General features: G+C 44.8%; 1 protein-coding gene across 11 annotated transcripts in view; it reads left to right on the top strand.

Annotated features, from left to right (window-relative positions):
- Positions 1 to 14,455, top strand: part of TGFBR3 (transforming growth factor beta receptor 3) — a 216,901-nt gene that overhangs the window by 125,395 nt on the left and 77,051 nt on the right. For all 11 annotated transcript variants that reach the window (XR_011390579.1, XM_008264892.4, XM_070078049.1 and 8 more), the window contains one exon: positions 13,470 to 13,607. Coding sequence is in view for 10 of the 11 variants with exons in the window: in XM_008264892.4 (XP_008263114.1) it covers positions 13,470 to 13,607 (138 nt within the window). In the remaining variant the exon portion in view is untranslated. The remainder of the gene's footprint in view (positions 1 to 13,469; positions 13,608 to 14,455) is intronic.

Raw genomic sequence — 14,455 nt, forward strand, 5'->3', positions numbered from 1 at the left:
TTTCTGTTGTTCTGTAATATGAATTGGTTTACCAGGCCTTAAATCCTCTGGCCTTGCATGTATGTAGCTTTTATGAGGCTACAGTGTTTTTGTTGCTGGGAAATGAATGACTGGGGTTGTTTTAGTTATACACCTTGGAAATCAAATGTTAGAATTTGCAGTTGAGGTGAAATTCGTTCCTAGTTCCTGGCATAGCCCTCAGTTCTGATTTCCCGGTACATACAGGATCATTGTTCAGGCTTCCTAGACTTTCTTACTTCCTTCAGGTTATTAACAAACACTTAAAGGATTTTTAAGGGCATAGAGTAGCTGTAGCAAATTTTGTTAGCAAGCATCCTATTCATTATTGTCCCTTTTCAGTTAGAACAAATCTATTGAACTTCTTTTGATGCTGCCTCAAGAAGTTATGAAACTTGAACTCCTGAATACTGGCTTTAGGAAGATACCACCCCATGTTAGATACTTGCCGACTGCCACATGCCACCGGCACATTTTGGCAACTTTCCCTCTGCTTTCTGAGATCCCAGGTCTCACTCTGAAGGCTCATTGCAGAACTCGATGAAAACTGCTTCTGTGGAGGAAAACACACAGCAGTGTTGAACTCCTGCGTGAACACTGCAGACTGTGCTGCCTCTGCTGTGTACCAGGCTGTGCGCATGTTGTTCACAGCCTGCATTTAAAACATTTGAGAGTCCAGGCCTTAGAAACACAGTGGAACATTTGGTCAAGGAACGTGGTGCTGTTCCAGACAGAGTGCTCCCCAAGCACAACTGATAACATGTTCTCCCACCTCTGACCTCTGGGTTACTTCTCTCTTCTGCAAGATAGGCCAAGGAACATGGAGACGAAAGTTCGCTAAAAACATTTCCTCAACATCATAACCTGGTTGGATGAGACCAGAATACCCTGGGGGCCCAGTGCTGTGAACTTTAGGAGTTGTTTTCTTTACAGCTTTCAAAGGAAACCAGATTTCACAGAATTCCCGAAGGTTTTCTCCCTTGATCAGAGTTTCATTTCCTTAGAGAGCAGTTTGGTCTAATCCACACATCGACTGGGAGCTCCGGGAGCTCAAGGAATGGTTGGTTTGTGCTTCTGCTGATTCCACGGCTTGTAGGAGTCGGGGGGGGGGGGGGCTCCTGCTGCAGATTGCCCGGGCCCTCTGCTCTTGTGGCCCTCACAGCTTGCTGGGTGTGTAATTCCACACATGATGCATCCGAGACATGCTTGAGTCATTTGGGTTTGAAACGCCACCAACACCTTTTTGCATTCCTTGGTGCATTTGCTCATGACAACGGTGACATTATTAAAATTCTTGTAGAGGAGGTAGAGGAATGTCTACACTACAGCCTTTCTTGCTGCTTTAGCGGGCACGGTGAATATCACTGCTCATCAAAATATTTGTTGATTCATCCCTGTTGAGCCCACTGGTTGCCATCAGCCTGTGCTAGCTTTCCTGTAGTCTCCTTCCTTCCTTCTTATCTTTTCTTCTCCAGTAATCAAATGGTTCCTGCTTCTTAATACAGCAGAACAGCTTTCCATTCTCCTCTGTGCCTCAAGGCTAACACCCTGGAGAAGGATGAGTGGGAAGTTAGAGAAAGACAGACGGGCAATGAGAGAGATCATTCTCATAGCACCGCCACCTTTTAGCCATAAGACGTTGGATAAATTATTTACTTCTGAGCACCAATTCCTTCATCTTTATAATGGGTGTAATTAGATAATTATGCAATGTACTTCCCTCTGTTGAAAAGCAGCAGATCTTAACCCAACAGAAAGCCCTATATATCTGCCTGTTGTGTTTCCTTGGAAGGTTCCACTACTGCTGGCACCACTATGAATATTAACAACAATAATCCAAGTGTAGTATTTTTTTTTTTTTTTGACAGGCAGAGTTAGACGGAGAGAGAGAGAGAGAGAAAAAGTCTTCCTTTTTCCATTGGTTCACCCCCCAAGTGGCTGCTACGGCCAGTGTGTTGTGGCTGGCGTGCTGTGCCGATCCAAAGCCAGGAGCCAGGTGCTTCCTCCTGGTCTCCCATGTGGGTGCAGGGCCCAAGGACTTGGGCCACCCTCCACTGCCGTCCTGGGCCACAGCAGAGAGCTGGACTGGAAGAGGAGCAACCGGGACAGAATCCAGCGCCCCGACCGGGACTAGAACCTGGGGTGCCGGTGCCGCAGGTGGAGGATTAGCCTAATGAGCTGCAGCGCTGGCCCAAGTGTAGTATTTTTGAATGTCCATATCATTAGTAATTACTCCTCTCCAGATTCCTCTTTTGTGTTAGGTAGCACTACCTCCATTCGGAATTCCTTACCAGATTCAGGATAATCTACATGAGAAGTGCTTTAGCCCAGGGATACCAAGATTCCATCCTTTGATGCCAGGAGCATATTAAATCACAACCTGAACACCATTGCATGTTGTGTTTCTGCTGTTATGAACTTGATAAGTTTAAGACTTATCAAGCTTAAACAGAAATCTTGACTATAATTGGCAGATAGAAATTATTACTCCAGTGGCCAGATCATGTGAGAATTGGGTTTTTGCTATTTTGTATATCAGCCTATTTTGTGAATCAACTTCTAGTGATCACTGCAATGATTCTCTTTATTACACAGTTCTATGGTGAATAGTGAATTCATTCTTTCTATTTTTTTTTCTCTCTCTCTCTGCCTTTCAAATAAGTAAAAATGGGTATTTTAAAAAATATGTGGGGACACGCTTAATCTCCGAGTTATTGGAGTGAGTCTATTAAGTGTGACAAAGAATATAAAAAAAAGGTAAAAGCACATTTTTCCATTTAATCAAGGTGCAGATACTAAGTTCCTTCAGATTGCTTTCTGTTTTCACATACTTCGTTGCTTGAATGAAAACCATTAAAAATCTGTGCATTTAAAAAGTAGTGGAACATTTGGTCAAAAAATTACTTACTTGAGAGGCAGACAGAGACAGGCAGATAGAGGGAGAGACGGGGAGAGGGATGGAGCTCCTGTCTGCTAGTTCACTCTCCAAATACGCACAACAGCTAGGACTAGTTTGGCTGAAGTCGGGAGCTGGGAACGGAGTCCAGGTCTTCCGAGTGGGTGGCAGGAACCCATCATTTGGGCCATCACCACTGAGTCCCAGGGTCTGCATTGGCAGGAAGATGGAGTCAGGAGCTGGGGTTGTGCACTGATCCCACGTACCCCCAGTATGAGACGTGGGCACCTTAACTGGCATCTTAATTATTCGGTCAAATGCCTGACCCTCTCACAACATTTTATCTCTGTTACCTAACTTTGGGTAGGAAAGCATACCCCAAAGGGTGTCCCCCACCCCCTGCCACAATATTATTTGCAGAACTGTTCAAGATAACAAAAATGTCTCCTTTTCTGTTTTACCTGTTGTTGCATACATGGAGCTGCTCTGCCCTGCCCCATCCTGGCAGCAGAGGGGGTGGTCAGGGTGTTTTCCCCCCAAAGCAGAGGTGTGGCCTCGGAATCCTCTCCATCATACCCTTGATCCTGGCAGCCCATATCTTGGTTTAGTAGTTGGAATCTGTTTACTTTTCTTGACTGTGTTTTAAAGTTCAAGTTGAACCTGGTAGTGAAGTTAATGTTCTTTTTCTTGGCCGTACACCTCCCCAGAAGAACAGGACAAGATGACTGTGTAACCGTTAGATGAGTCACATTTTATGAACAGCTTTTGTTGATTCTTTTATTCACCAGAAAACGTGTTGACTACTGCCAGATATTTGTGCTGAGCCTAAGGATGCAGGAATGAGTGTGACTCAGTTTCTGTCCTTGCGGAATGTCCTGGGGGGTTCACAATCACTGTGATGCTGTGCGGAGGTAGTGCCAAGAGCATTGTCTGTGTGTGCGATTGGGGAGAGATTTCACCGGAGGTTGCATTGTGAGCTGGATGCAGGTGCCCACCCAGGATCGTGGCTGGAATTGTGAAAGCTGTGATGTGTTAGCGACATATGCAGATCTGCATCACGTAGCCTGTGCGTAATACTGAAGGGTGACATAAATATGCCTGGAGTGTTCTTGGACTTGCCATCAGCAGTGGCCTGCTGAGGGCCTGGGCAGTGTCACTGCACCAGGAGATACTCACATCCGGGGCCTCTGCATTCCCGGTCTTTTGCCCACCGTGGCTCCCTGGGAAGGGCCGGCCAATCCCTTCGCACTGCTCCCAGGATCCCTCTGGAAGGTCATGGCCTGTAGTTTCATAAATACTCTAATGTTTACATGAGCTCTTGCTCCTCAACCCCCAACCCAAATTTAGTTCCCAGTATTTTTCCAGGGCATTCAAAATATGGAGCGAAAAAGGGCAGGCTCATTTCTGCATCAAATTTCAGGCTTTCACTTAGTTTTTAATTTTTTTTTCTTTCTGTGGTTGTATTAGAGTATTTTCAGATGCTCCCAGGGAATCCTGAACTGTGTCCTCGTGGAGGAGAGGGAGATTCATCTGGGGCTTGGCTGGCTGAGCCCCTCCCAGCACGTTTCGGTGGTTTCATGACCCACTGGGAAAGAGCTTGGTGCTGTTTGCCAGAGCCCTCGACAGCCCGGGCCTCAGTGCTCCTCCAGACTGAGGAGCATGGTCATTTGCTTCCCGGAGTCAGGGGGAGTCAGGGTGGGAACCCCAGAGGGTTGAGCTTTCTGGAATTCAGTACCAACTAATTGGTTTTCCTTTAGAAATTCAGAGAAACAACAACAACAACAACAACAACAAGGAAACAAGAAAATCTTAAAAATCTCCTAATCCAGCCACCCAAGAATGTTTAAAGGCAATATTTTTATACCAATTCCCAAATGGTAGAAGACAAGCAATGGTAAATAAAATATCAGCTGTGGGAGTTCTTTGAGCTGGAAGATACTTAACACGTGGTGGCAGCAACTAAAGAAAAGCTAAAATATCACCCAGCAACGACTTGCACTTTCCAGATCCATCTAGGTCGGGTGTGAGTTCCTAAAGTCACACTGTCCAAAGGGAAGTGGGTTTTGAGTTTGGTGTGTCCTGAAATGGGGGTGTGCCTCTCTGGGGGGGGGTCTGTGTGAAGTATGGATGCCGAGAGTCCCAGACTCAGGCTGTTGCCCGCGATATCTCCCTACCTCTAGAAAGGGCACGACGGATGATGGCTGTGTACCGACCAGCGTGTGACATCGTGGGTCTCAGTTACAGGTGCACTGCTGGAGTCCCTCGCGTCTCCTAGTGTAAACTGATTATTGAACCATCGTTTCAGAGTGTTATTTGGTCTGGTTTTTGATGATAGGAGTTGCTTTGGTAGTACTGTGGATGACTTCATGACGCACAGGTCCATGGGAGCTGCTCTGAGAATCAGAAACATTGAAATGGAGCCTCAGTGACACATTAGCAAAACTGGACAACTGGTAGACTTTCCTATCAGCCGCTTCCCTCACTTTGCTTTCGCTCGTTTTAACAAACTCCAGGAATAGAGCGTCTAACCAATGAGGAATCTTTTGAAATCCATTTAGTAGAAATGTCTTGTGTCTGTACTGTGAATTCCGGGAAATTCAAAAAGAATTTTTCATACAGCTTTTTTCCATACAGAACGCAGAGGTTTTTTTCCCTTCCTGTAAGTAGAAATTCATTCTCATAAAGTGATTTATAGAGTCGAGACAGTTGTGTATGGCTTTTGCTTATCAAAGATAATCCTTGGAGAACTAAGAAGCCTTCACCATACAAGGCCCAGAGAGTGCTGTCCTTGTTTGCTGGTGATGATGTGGGCAGGCACTGGCTTCCTAAATGGGAGATAGGGAGGCTGCCTTTCCACTGGGGGGTTGTGTGCGCCTCGCAGCTGGCCTTGACTTTGGTCAAAATTGTGTTTGGATTCTCTCTCAGAAAATATTTGCTTTTAATTTCTTTATGAAATTACATCTAGGGGGTGGGTGTTTGGCCTAGTGGTTAATCACCTGCATCCCACACGGCTCACGTGATTGCATTCCAGCCACCCACACGGGGGACCTAGATGGTTGCTGGCTTCAGCCCCGGCTAGGGGTCATTGCAGGCATTTGGGGAGTGAACCAGCAAATGAGAGCGCTTTCTTTCTCCCTCTGGCTGCCTCTTAAATAAATAAATAAGATGGTTAAAAATTATGTCCAGTACGTTTGTTGAAGTACACAGATAAGCTCAGAAGATTTATTGTAACTAGATGATCTAGAACAGATTAGACCAGTTAGCCTTCCTCCAGTTAGGGGACAGTGTCTACATGTGGGATGTGACAGATGAGACTTATTTGCATTTTCTCACACCCTCAGGAAGACTGAACATTCAGCACAGTTTGAGACAAACATGATGGGAACAGGAACTCCCGACGAGGCTTCATGGGTCAGTGTGTGGCCAAAGACTGCATCTCAGGAGTTCACTAAAATTCCAGGGACTACTTGTGAAGGTTTTCTAGTTCTGGGTCGTCATCTATTAAGTCTTTCCTTGAAAGAATGATAGCTTAAGACTAGGCATATAACTTCTAGTTTAATTAGATTGGGCCATATTGTTTCCATCTCTGCCACTAGAATTTTCCTGTTCTTTTACAATGAATAGTTAGAAACCTTAGCTGGGGTTAGTGAGCACTTAACCTGGAGTACATGGGTCATGCAATGGCCATGTTTTCCATGTGTTTTCTTGGCATTCTCTGTAAAACTTTGTATAACATGTGCTCTATCTGTGTGTACACAGGGAGTTCATACTTGAATTAAGTTTTCAAATGCTCTAAGACTCCCAAAGATGAACATAGAAGCCATATCTTAAAAATTTTTATTTTAGGGCCGGCGCCGCGGCTCACTAGGCTAATCCTCCGCCTAGCGGCGCCGGCACACCGGGTTCTAGTCCCGGTCGGGGCGCTGGATTCTGTCCCGGTTGCCCCTCTTCCAGGCCAGCCCTCTGCTGTGGCCAGGGAGTGCAGTGGAGGATGGCCCAGGTGCTTGGGCCCTGCACCCCATGGGAGACCAGGAAAAGCACCTGGCTCCTGGCTCCTGGCTCCTGCCACCGGATCGGCGCGGTGTGCCGGCCACAGCGCGCCAGCCGCGGCGGCCATTGGAGGGTGAACCAACGGCAAAGGAAGACCTTTCTCTCTGTCTCTCTCTCTCACTGTCCACTCTGCCTGTCAAAAAAAAATTTTTTTTATTTTAATTAGTTTTAATAGATTCAATGTAGTTTGTATATGCAATTCTAAGAACATAATGGGGCCAGCATGTGGGATAGCAGGTTAAGCCACCGGCTGCAGTACTGGCGTCCCATATGGCTGCTGGTTCAAGTTCTGGCTGTTCCACTTCTGATCCAGTTCCCTGCTAATATGCCTGAGAGAGCACTGGAGAATGGCCCGAGTCCTTAGGCTCCTGCACCCACATGGGAGACACAGAAGTTCCTGGCTTCTGGCTTCAGCCTGGCCAGCCCCAGCTGTTGTGGCCATTTGGGGAGTATACCAGCAGATAGAAGACCTCTCTCTCTCTCTCTCTCTCTCTCTCTCTCTCTCTCTCTCTCTCTCCCCCTTTCAAATAAATAAAAAACAAACAAAAATAACGATATTCCCGTCTTCCCTCCCTCTCTCTCTCCCACCCTCCATCCTTCTCCCTTTCTTTCTTAGTTTTTGAGATACCACATTTACTTTACAGTAAAAAGGCTTAATACTTCACCAATTAGGAAGTTTAACAAGTGAAAAGCAAAAAGACCCTAGTTTAATGAGAGTATAGACAATAGCTATAAACAATAATTGAATGGAAAAATTAACATTTCTTCCATACATAGTAAATTTTAAAGTAATCGCAGGTCATTAAAACTGTAGTAGTGTAGCGTTCTTAACCATTGGTTTGAGAAAGGTATAAAACAAAGTTTTACGAAACTGTATTTGCAGTAATACTAATAAGCACAGACGGTTCTTTATCTTTTTTTGTGGTATCTGTATTTCTGGGTCTGGCTTATTTCGCTCAACCTGATGTCCTCTAGTTGTGTCCATTTTTCCACAAATGGTAGAATTTTTTTTTTTTTTTTTTGACAGGCAGAGTGGTCAGTGAGAGAGAGAGACAGAGAGAAAGGTCTTCCTTTTTGCCATTGGTTCACCCTCCAATGGCCGCCACGGCCGGCGCGCTGTGGCCGGCGCACCGCGCTGATCCGATGGCAGGAGCCAGGTACTTATCCTGGTCTCCCATGGGGTGCAGGGCCCAAGGACTTGGGCCATCCTCCACTGCACTCCCTGGCCACAGCAGAGAGCTGGCCTGGAAGAGGGGCAACCAGGACAGAATCCGGCGCTCCGACCGGGACTGGAACCTGGCATGCCGGCACTGCAAGGCGGAGGATTAGCCTAGTGAGCTGCAGCGCCAGCCGAATTTTGTTTGTTTTTATAGCTAAATAATATTTCATTATAAATATATACCTCATTTTCTTTATCCATTCATCTGATGATGGACACTTTGGTTGATTCCAAATGTTGGCTATTGTAAACAGTGCTGCTATAAACATGGTGGTGCAGGTATCTCTTTGATACACTGTGTTCAAATCTTTGGGTATATACCCAGTGGTGGGGTTGCTGGATCATATGGCAAGTCTGTTTCTAAAGAGATCTCCACACTGTTTTCCACAGTGGCTGCACTAATTTACATTCCCATCAACAGTGTATAATTGTTCCCTTTTCCCCACATCCTTGTCAGCATTTGTTACTGTCTGTGCTTTAGATTTTAGCCATTCTGACAAGGGTGAGGTGATGATATCCTATTGTGGTTTGGGTTTACATTTCCTTGGTGACTAATGATGTTAAGCATTTTTTCATACATTTGTTGGGCATTTGTTTTCCTTTTAGAATTATCTATTGAAATCCTTTGCCCATTTCTCAACTGGATTGGTTGATTTTTATTGTTGAGGTTTATTATGTTGCTGATATATTTGGGATATTAATAATTTGTTGGATAGGTAGTTTGCAAATATTTTTTCCCATTCTGCTGGATGTCTCTCAAGTGTATTGATCATTTCCTTTGCTGTGCAAAAGCTTCTAAGTTTTATATAGTCCCATTTGTTTTGCTTTCATTGCCTGTGCTTTGGGGGCCTTGTCCAAGAAGTTGTCCCCTATGCCAGAGAATTGGAATGTTTCCCCTACATTTTCTTCTAGCAAGTTCATAGGCTCAAGTCTTAAGTTTAGATCTTTGATCCATCTTCAGTTGATTTTTGTACATGGTGATCTTTGTACATATGGATCTAATTTATGTACATATGGACCTAATTTCATTCATACACACACACACACACATCTAATATCCAGTTTTGCCAGCACCATTTGTTGAAGAGGTTATCCTTACTCTACTGTATGGTCTGAACACTTTTGTCAAAAATCAGTTGATTATATGTGGATTAATTTCTGGGCTGTCTATTCTGTTTCATTGATCTGTGTATTGGTTTTTATGCCAGTGCCATGCTGTTTTAATTACTATAGCTTGTAGTATGCTTTAAAGTCAGGTATTGTGATGCCTTCAGCTTGATTTTTCTTGTTTAGGATCGCTTTGGCTATTCGGGGCCTTATGTTACTCCATATGAATTTTAGGATTAAAGATCCTACGTCTTTAGAGAATAGTCATTGTCCATTCATCAGGGATGCATCCTCCTTTAGCCACATGGCCCTTCGTGTTTAGTTCCTTATTATTTATGAAGCCCATAGTAATACTTGTACTTTCTTGACATTGGATTGAGGGTCAACTCATTAAACACTGTTGGGATTTCCAAGCTGTAAAGTATTGAATGCCACTGGTGTCATTTCTCCTTGGGATGTTTCTTTGCTGTACTCTGCCTCAGCTCTGGTCTTTACATCATCGTCACTGGATAATCTACCCATGGAAATCTTGAGCAGGGCATTCTTAAGTTGGTAACTATGGTCTATCCTGGGCTCCATTGGATCCCTGAGAATTTTCTTTTTTGTCTGTCTGGGAGAAATTAGGCAACTTAGCCAGGGATTCTTTGAGATATTCTGGGTATGTTCTCCCCACATTTCTGGGAGCTTTTATTTGAGCAAGATTTACTCAAATATGGGCAGTCCAAAGAGGAAGGTTGCTGAGGGATTAGGTGAGCGGGTGCTTGCAGGACTCTTTGGCTCTCCCAACTTTTTTTTTTTTTTTAAGAGTAGTGAGTGATTTTCTTTTAATTTCCCAATAGTAGTGTGAATTCTTCACTTGCCAGATAGCTCTTGGGGCTTTGCCTCCCTCACCCCCCCCCCCCCCCCAGGCCAGAGATTCATCTTGGCCAGACACTGCCGCATGCTGAAGAACGAGCCATTTCCAGGAAGGCTGCGAGAGCTGTGGCTCCTAGAAATGGTCCCTTGATTGTATGAGCCAGGCCCTGACACGTCGGACCATCTGGAACATTTTGGACCTGAGCGCCAACATCTGTCTCATGCGTCTTTTTCTTTTCATTTCATTTCATAATCTTTTAAAAAAAATATCTGGGTATTTGACATGCATATTTGTTAGTGTTTTGTACTCCTGCTGCGAGCCCATTTACTGACACATGTGGCTTGTGTAAGAGGGTTACTTTGCAGTTTTCAAGTACTCTAAACAAGGGATGGACTCGGCGGTGCATGTACTGTGTGTAGCTTGCATTTCACTGCTGAGTTAGAACTGCAGTTTGAATCTTTGCCTCTGCCGTCTTTATGCAGCCTCCTTTTTTCAGTGACCATCAGTCTGCTCAGTTTGAGATGTGAGCAGCTCCAAAATGTGTGACTGAGGAACTCCTTGTTCTGCTGTACCTGTACTTGCCAGCACAGTTCATCTGGTATTGTGATTTTACCATATGCTTAGGTCAAATATAAAAATTATTTCTGGCTATATGCTAGGCTGAGACATTTTGAGGATTACTTGTGTTTGTGTATTTTCCTGCAAACTAAATAGCTGAATCCCCTTGAACCATTAGTGCTTCAGCCTTTTTTATCTCTTAAATAGCATATAAATTTATTAATGCATTGTGACAAATCAATCAGTATTTTTTATTATCTATGCTATATTAAGCACAGTATTAAATGTAAGGCACATGTTTGCCTGTAGTCTGCTTTGGGAGTTAAGACATGCACACTCAGTAATTAGCAATCAAGATGCTATCATATAGCTCAGTGCAAATCTCTCATAGAGTAATGCATTTTTGTGCATTGAAAAGCAGAGAATTAAAACCTTTTGTTGGCAATTACTAAATGCCTCTCATGTGCCAAAGAGAGGGTTTCAACAGATAAGCAAAGTTTAATATCTAATTTATCAAAGACCCAGGAACATATTGTAATAATGACATTGGGTACAGGCAGTCCCACAAAAAGGTGGAGAAACACGGATATCAAAGTAGGCCATCTTCCAGTCATTCGCCAAGATGACAGACACAAAGGGGAAAGAGGAGAGGCACCTGATACGTGTTCTCTGGGCCTTTTAGAAAACATGGAGTTTTTCCTTTGGCCATACTTGTGCACATTTACAAAGAAGGTGACATTGTAAACATCAAGGGAACAGGTACTGTTCACAAAGGAATGCCCGTAAAAGTTACCGTGGCCAAACCAGTAGAGTATGCAGTGTTACCCAGCATGCTGTTGGCATTGATGTAAACAAACAAGTTAAGGGCAAGATTCTTGCCCAGAAAATAAATGTGCGTATTGAGCACATTAGACAAGCCAAGATAGCTTCCTGAAACACGTGAAGGAAAATGATCAGAAAAAGGAAGCCAAGAGAAAGGGACCTGGGTTCCACTGACCGCCGGGCTGTTCCGCCCAGAGAGGCCCCCCACTTCGTCAGAACCAGTGGAAAGGAGTCTAAGCTGCTGGAACCCATTCCCTGTGAATTCATGAGATAGTAGGTGTAAAGAGAAATAAAAGACCTGGGCTGTAAAAAACAAAACAGAGTGGGCCAGCTGTGATTGGGAAAATGCGAAGTAGCCGTCAGCACCGCGTCCCTGATGCGGTATGAACTCAGCTCGCAGCTCTGGACCGCGTACACCTCGGAAGGAGTGTGGCTGAAATGTGCTATTATGCCTGCCGTCTCTCAGTCTTGTCTTTCCAGCCCAAGTCCTTTGTTGTTCTTGCCCTCCCTTGTTACTTTAGAGTGATCATTGCTGAGTTCCCTCCGCTGACCTCTGTAGTTCTCGGGTCACGGCTCACCCATCTGTGTAGAAAGCCAGCGTGAGATATGCTGTAGGAAGGCATCTGGTCAGTTCCCCTTGCACACCCTTTGCTGTCCTGTGTGTGTGTTGACCAACCTTGGCTCCTGTGCTCCAGCAGGACCTTGTCAAGTCCACTTTTTCTGGCTCTGCTCACAGGTGCTTCCTCCTCCCTCTCTCCCCCTCCCCAGTTCTTTAGTGAATGGGAGTGTTCTATCCCTGGGAGCTGAGTCATGTTCTATATATACACACACACACACACACACACACACACACACACACACATGAATATATATATGAATATATATAAAATAGCCAAATAGACATTTATTTATTTATTTTTATTATTTATTTATTTATTTTTTTGACAGGCAGAGTGGACAGTGAGAGAGAGAGACAGAGAGAAAGGTCTTCCTTTGCCGTTGGTTCACCCTCCAATGGCCGCTGTGGCCGGCGCGCTGTGGCCAGCGCACCGTGCTGATCCAAAGCCAGGAGCCAGGTGCTTCTCCTGGTCTCCCATGGGGTGCAGGACCCAAGGACTTGGGCCATCCTCCACTGCACTCCTGGGTCACAGCAGAGAGCTGGCCTGGAAGAGGGGCAACCGGGACAGAATCCGGCACCCCGACCTGGACTAGAACCTGGTGTGCCGGCGCCGCAAGGTGGAGGACTAGCCTAGTGAGCCAAGGCGCCGGCCCAAATAGACATTTTATCATAAAAAATGGCCAAAGATTGACAACGCCATCTAGTTCACCCTAACATATGAAGGAACTTTAAGAAGTTTGTGTAAAATATAATTAGAAAAAAAGTTTATTTTGATACAAAAAAATTTGGAAATTCATGCGTAGTTTTTTCCTAATATACACTTTCCATGAACCTTTTGAAGACCCTTCATGTCTTACTCATAGAATCTAAACTAGTGGGGCTAGTGCTGTGGTGCAGTGGGTTAAAGCTGTGGCCTGCAGCACCAGCAGCCCACATGGGCACCTGTTCAAGTCCAGCTGCTCCACTTCTGATCCAGCTCCCTGCTAATGTGCCTGGGAAAGCAGCAGAAGTTGGGAAACCTGGAAGAATCTCCTGGTTCCTGGCTTCAGATCAGCTCAGCTCCAGCCGTTGCAGCTATTTGGGGAGTGAACCAGTGGGTGCAAGATCTCTCTCTCTGCCTCTGCCTCTCTCTGTAACTCTTTTAAAAATAAATAAATAAATAAATAAATAAATAAATAAATAAATCCTTAAAAAATAATCTGAATTAGCTTATAGCTTGTTTCTCTTAACAGCAAGTTGTGAGATGGAACTCCAGATGCCACTCTGAGTGATATTCAGGGAAAGCCAGTGCTAAGATGTCTCTCCTATTTCTGTTGCTGCCTAGGTCACTCTGCACCTGAATCCCATCTCCTCAGTCCACATCCACCACAAGCCTGTCGTGTTCCTGCTGAATTCCCCACAGCCCCTGCTCTGGCATCTGAAGACAGAGAGACTTGCTCCTGGGGTTGCCCGACTGTTCTTGGTAAGTGTTTAAAACCCTCACACACTGATCCGTACAGAAGGAAATAGAGACACTAAAACTTTGCAAGGCTTTTGCAAAAGGCTTATTTTCCTTGAAATAATCTCAGCGCCCAAAGAGGGTTGAATTTGGAGTACAAGCTTAGTGGTATTTGGAAGCATAGATCAGCATTCACAGAAAGCAAATGCTGCCCACAGTTCATTTTCTGTGGCGGGAGAATCAGGTCTACTGTGCACATCAGAGCAGGGACCCACAGTCGTACCCTGTGTGGCCTGGGCTTCGGTTTCAGCTCTGAGACCCCCCCTTGTGGCACCAGGAACACTGTAAATGTTGTAAATAGCCGCTGGGTGTGTGGTCTCTGACCGCAAAATAAATATGCACAAGCCCGTCCTATTTGTATATAGCATGGGCCTAATTTCTGATATGAGGATCTGTTTGTTGAGAAAGTGACACAGTGAGCTCCAAAATGAAATCATTTGTATTTTATTAAAAAAAAGCTGGAGTCCAGCTCTTGTGGAAAGATCCAAATATTACCTACTATTTGTAAATCATGTCCCTTTGACTTTGCCAAAACATTCAAGTTTGCTAGTTGTGGAGAAATAGATGGGTTGTTTGGATGGAATTTTTGTAGTATGATATCATGTCTGATGATGAGCAACACTGCAGCGTGGTAGTGATAACTCACATTGTCTTTGGAGACAGCTGCATGCCCGTGTCCCCACTGCAGCCCTGGGCTTTTAAACCTTGCTTGTCCATAGGCCTTTCAGAGTAGAGTCCTTGGTTCAGGATTTTCTTCTTGCCCAGTGAATAAACTTTGCCTATCAATGACTCTCCAGAGCTGTAGTTTTGTT

This window comes from Oryctolagus cuniculus, chromosome 7 (genome assembly GCF_964237555.1).
Source record: "Oryctolagus cuniculus chromosome 7, mOryCun1.1, whole genome shotgun sequence".
Taxonomy (NCBI): domain Eukaryota; kingdom Metazoa; phylum Chordata; class Mammalia; order Lagomorpha; family Leporidae; genus Oryctolagus; species Oryctolagus cuniculus.